At 36.0% G+C, this 3,462-nt stretch overlaps 2 protein-coding genes across 2 annotated transcripts; both read left to right on the top strand.

The window, feature by feature from the left end:
- The first annotated feature begins 984 nt into the window (after positions 1-984).
- On the top strand, positions 985-1,692 carry LOC141602120 (uncharacterized). Its single transcript, XM_074422434.1, has one exon. The coding sequence runs from the start codon at positions 985-987 to the stop codon at positions 1,690-1,692; it is 708 nt and encodes a 235-aa protein (XP_074278535.1).
- An 84-nt stretch (positions 1,693-1,776) lies between these two features.
- LOC141602119 (uncharacterized) lies at positions 1,777-2,256 on the top strand. Its single transcript, XM_074422433.1, has one exon. The coding sequence runs from the start codon at positions 1,777-1,779 to the stop codon at positions 2,254-2,256; it is 480 nt and encodes a 159-aa protein (XP_074278534.1).
- The last annotated feature ends 1,206 nt before the right edge of the window (positions 2,257-3,462 follow it).

Here is a 3,462-nt window from a genome sequence, read left to right as displayed (position 1 = left end):
CTACTAATATAACCAACTATTATACCCTTTTGCTTTTAATAGAATTGGATTTTTATTAACCTACAATAGCAGGTAACATTGTCACACATTTCCATTATTGATAATCTTCATCTCCTTCCTCTTCCCTACACTAAAAAATCCAGAAAACCTCATAAAAAAAACACATCAAATTACCAAAAAACTCAATCAAAAACAGAGAAAAACCCTAATTAACCCCATCCAAAAAACAGATTTGCAACATCAATCTTCGATATATCTGCAAACATCCCCAGCAACAATCTGCAACTTACGCTCATTCTCACTAGCCCTAACCCTAAATTTCTCGATTGTGGTCGCCTTCTTCACCCCCTATCATCATCAACAACAAAAATCTCAACAAAAAATATTTAATAGCAAAGCAATATCACTCGCCAAATTAAAGAATCGGCAGCAAAAACTCTCTATTTGTAATGTTATTAAGATTAATTAGTTGCAAAATTAGTGTTTTTAAGGAGAGTTTGTACCTGGTAAAAGAAAAATAGCAAACCCAAAAATTAAGCAAGTGAAACGGGGTCATATATTAAAAGTTAAACGTATTTAGAGTAATTTATAGGGGTAAAAAAGTGGAGGAAGATAGAAGAAGGTGAATAATTAGTCTGAAGATGAGTTTACGAGAAGTTTAATAGGGCATGTTAACAATGGTAGTGTTGGTGTGTTGAAGAAGATATAAAGAGTATTAACGAAGTTGAAGGAATGAATATTTATGACAGTATGAAAGAAAAACATAGGTGTCAAGAGGGATTAGAAGATTTTTAATTATTTAGCAGGTAGCCGGTCTACCCATTCTAGTACATGGGAAGGGTGTGAAAGTTTGATATATTGGTAGTTAAAATAAAGTCTAGAGTATATTAAGAAGTACCCTAATAGTTTGGAGTATTGTCATTAAATAATCCTATTGAAAATTCTCTTCAAATAAATGGTAGTTCACTTCGTCAATTTGAGGGAATGTCGTTCCCAGACATGTCTGCAACGGCACATCATCGAAATAGTTTAGTCATGGATCCGTTGTCGTACGATAGACATTCCTTGAGTGAAGAACATGAGATTCAGTTATCTTCAATGACTGACGAGCAGAGGTTGGTGTTTAATGAAGTTATGGAAGCTGCTTTAAATAACAAAGGAGGGGTGTTCTTCGTTTATGGATATGGTGGAACTGGGAAAACTTTCCTTTGGAGAGCTTTGTGTGCCTGTTTCAGGAGTAAGGGCGATATTGTTGTGGTTGTTGCGTCAAGTGGAATTGCGGCAACTTTGATACTAGGTGGTGTAACAGCTCATTCCAGGTTTGGAATTTCCATTAATGTAACGGAGGATTCCATATGCTCCCGAATTAAGCCCGGCAATGATTTAGCTGAACTTTTGATACGTGCTAAACTCATAATATGGGATGAAGCACCGATGACTCATAGGCATTGCTTTGAGGCCCTTGATAAAAGTTTAAAAGATGTAATGCGTCTTTTGGACGTGGGAAATGCTGAACTGCCGTTTGGTGGGAAAGTTGTGGTATTCGGGGGTGATTTTAGACAGACATTACCGGTTGTTTCAAAAGGAAGTAGAGCAGATGTTGTGGCTGCATCCCTGTGTTCATCGTATTTATGGTCTTTCTGCAAGCTATATATTTCCTTCTTTAAATATCAATATTACCGTTTTATGTGAGTTTTACTTAAATTATTATTGTCGTACTGTATTTAAATTATATAAAACGTGTACCACGTATAAGTACTTAAATTGACCAAAAATATGCGATTGCAAGTTGGTAGTTCAAGTGACAATGTTGAGGAGTTACGAAAATTCTCCAAATGGCTCTTGGAGATTGGAGGTGGTATAGCAGGCGGTGAAAATGATGGAGAAGTTGATCTAGAATTGCCAGCCGACTTACTAATTCAGGTTGTGACGAATCCTATTAAGACATTAGTAGATGTCACTTATCCGTATCTGCTAGCACAATTGTGGAATCTGGAATATCTCCAACAAAGGGCAATCCTGGCCCCTACTCACGGGATTGTTGAATCAGTAAATGAATATGTTTTGTCGCTTATTAAAAAGAATGAGAGAATTTATTTAAGCTCCGATAAGGTGTGTAGTGATGACAGAGGTACAGGTGACAGTGACATTCACTCTACTGAATTCCTCAACAGTATTAAATGTGCCGGACTAGCTCCCGAATCACCAATTGAAGTTGAAGGTCGGTGCTATGGTGATGCTTCTGCGAAACATTGATCAATCACGTGGGTTATCACTACTACAAATTTAGGCAACTACAACGCCCCTTTAACAACGAATATTCACGAAAATCACAATAGACGTTGTAGAATGTATGGCGCGAATTTTACTAAAATCAATTACAACGGGTATGGTTATAAAAACCGTTGTTATTATTTTTAACAACGGGTCACCCATGCACAACCGTTGTTAATAATTTGGCGCAAAATTGGCGCAAAGTTAGTGAAAAGTAATCACAACGGTTACTTACGAAACCCGTTGTTAAAACATATTTGACAACGGGTGTTTTGTACAACCGTTGTTAAAACATATTTCACAACGGTTGTTGTTTAATAACCGTTGTCAATACCTTCCATACTATAAACCACACAAACTGAAGTCTGCTGCTGCCACAAAACACAACCCTTAATACACAAACACAAACACAAACACAGCAGACAAACAAACACAAAACACATACACACTCTCTTTTTCTCTTTCTCTATTTCTCTCTTTCTCATCGTCGCTTTATCTTCTCGCCGTCACTGTGATTTCATCGTCTATTACGTTCTGTATTTATCGGGTAAATCTCGCCACACGTTAGTTTCATCGTCATTATTTTCTTTTTCTTTTATTTCTTTTGCATATATGTGTTTTTATCGACCATTATGTTATTTGTTTAAGTATTGTTCGCATAATTAGTTACTAAAACAATGAAGAAGCAAGATGAAGAAGTAAGATAAACATAATTAATATATATATATATATATTTATAAATACATAAATTAAAAAAAAAAATTACATATGTAAAAATGCAATTCTTATATTTTCATAGAGGATCTTATTGTGCTCTATCGTATCCATCCTCTCCTCCTTGGCTATTTGGAGGTTCCGTTCAGCAGTTGCTATATCGTCATATAGCTGCAAATCGCTGCTTGCTCCGTCAAGCCATCTTCTTTGGCGTGCTTCAGTGCGGATCGAGCTTCCGCAAGGTAGCTCCTGAAACTTTCCTCAATATGGAGGAACCGGCGGATGAAGTTGTTGTTGTTCTCGATCATGGTAAGAGTCTTTAGGATGAAATCATTCATTTTGTTAGAGTTTTTTGAGTTTGATTTGAAAGATTAAGTAGAGTTTGTTTTAACAAATTAGAGTTTGGAGATGAATATATGAGATAATGGAAATGTTAGTTGAGATATGCAATGTATTTATACTAAGCAATGTGTG

The sequence above is a fragment of the Silene latifolia genome, chromosome 9 (genome assembly GCF_048544455.1).
Source record: "Silene latifolia isolate original U9 population chromosome 9, ASM4854445v1, whole genome shotgun sequence".
In the NCBI taxonomy this organism is placed as follows: domain Eukaryota; kingdom Viridiplantae; phylum Streptophyta; class Magnoliopsida; order Caryophyllales; family Caryophyllaceae; genus Silene; species Silene latifolia.
This window is presented reverse-complemented; position numbering and strand designations above follow the sequence as displayed.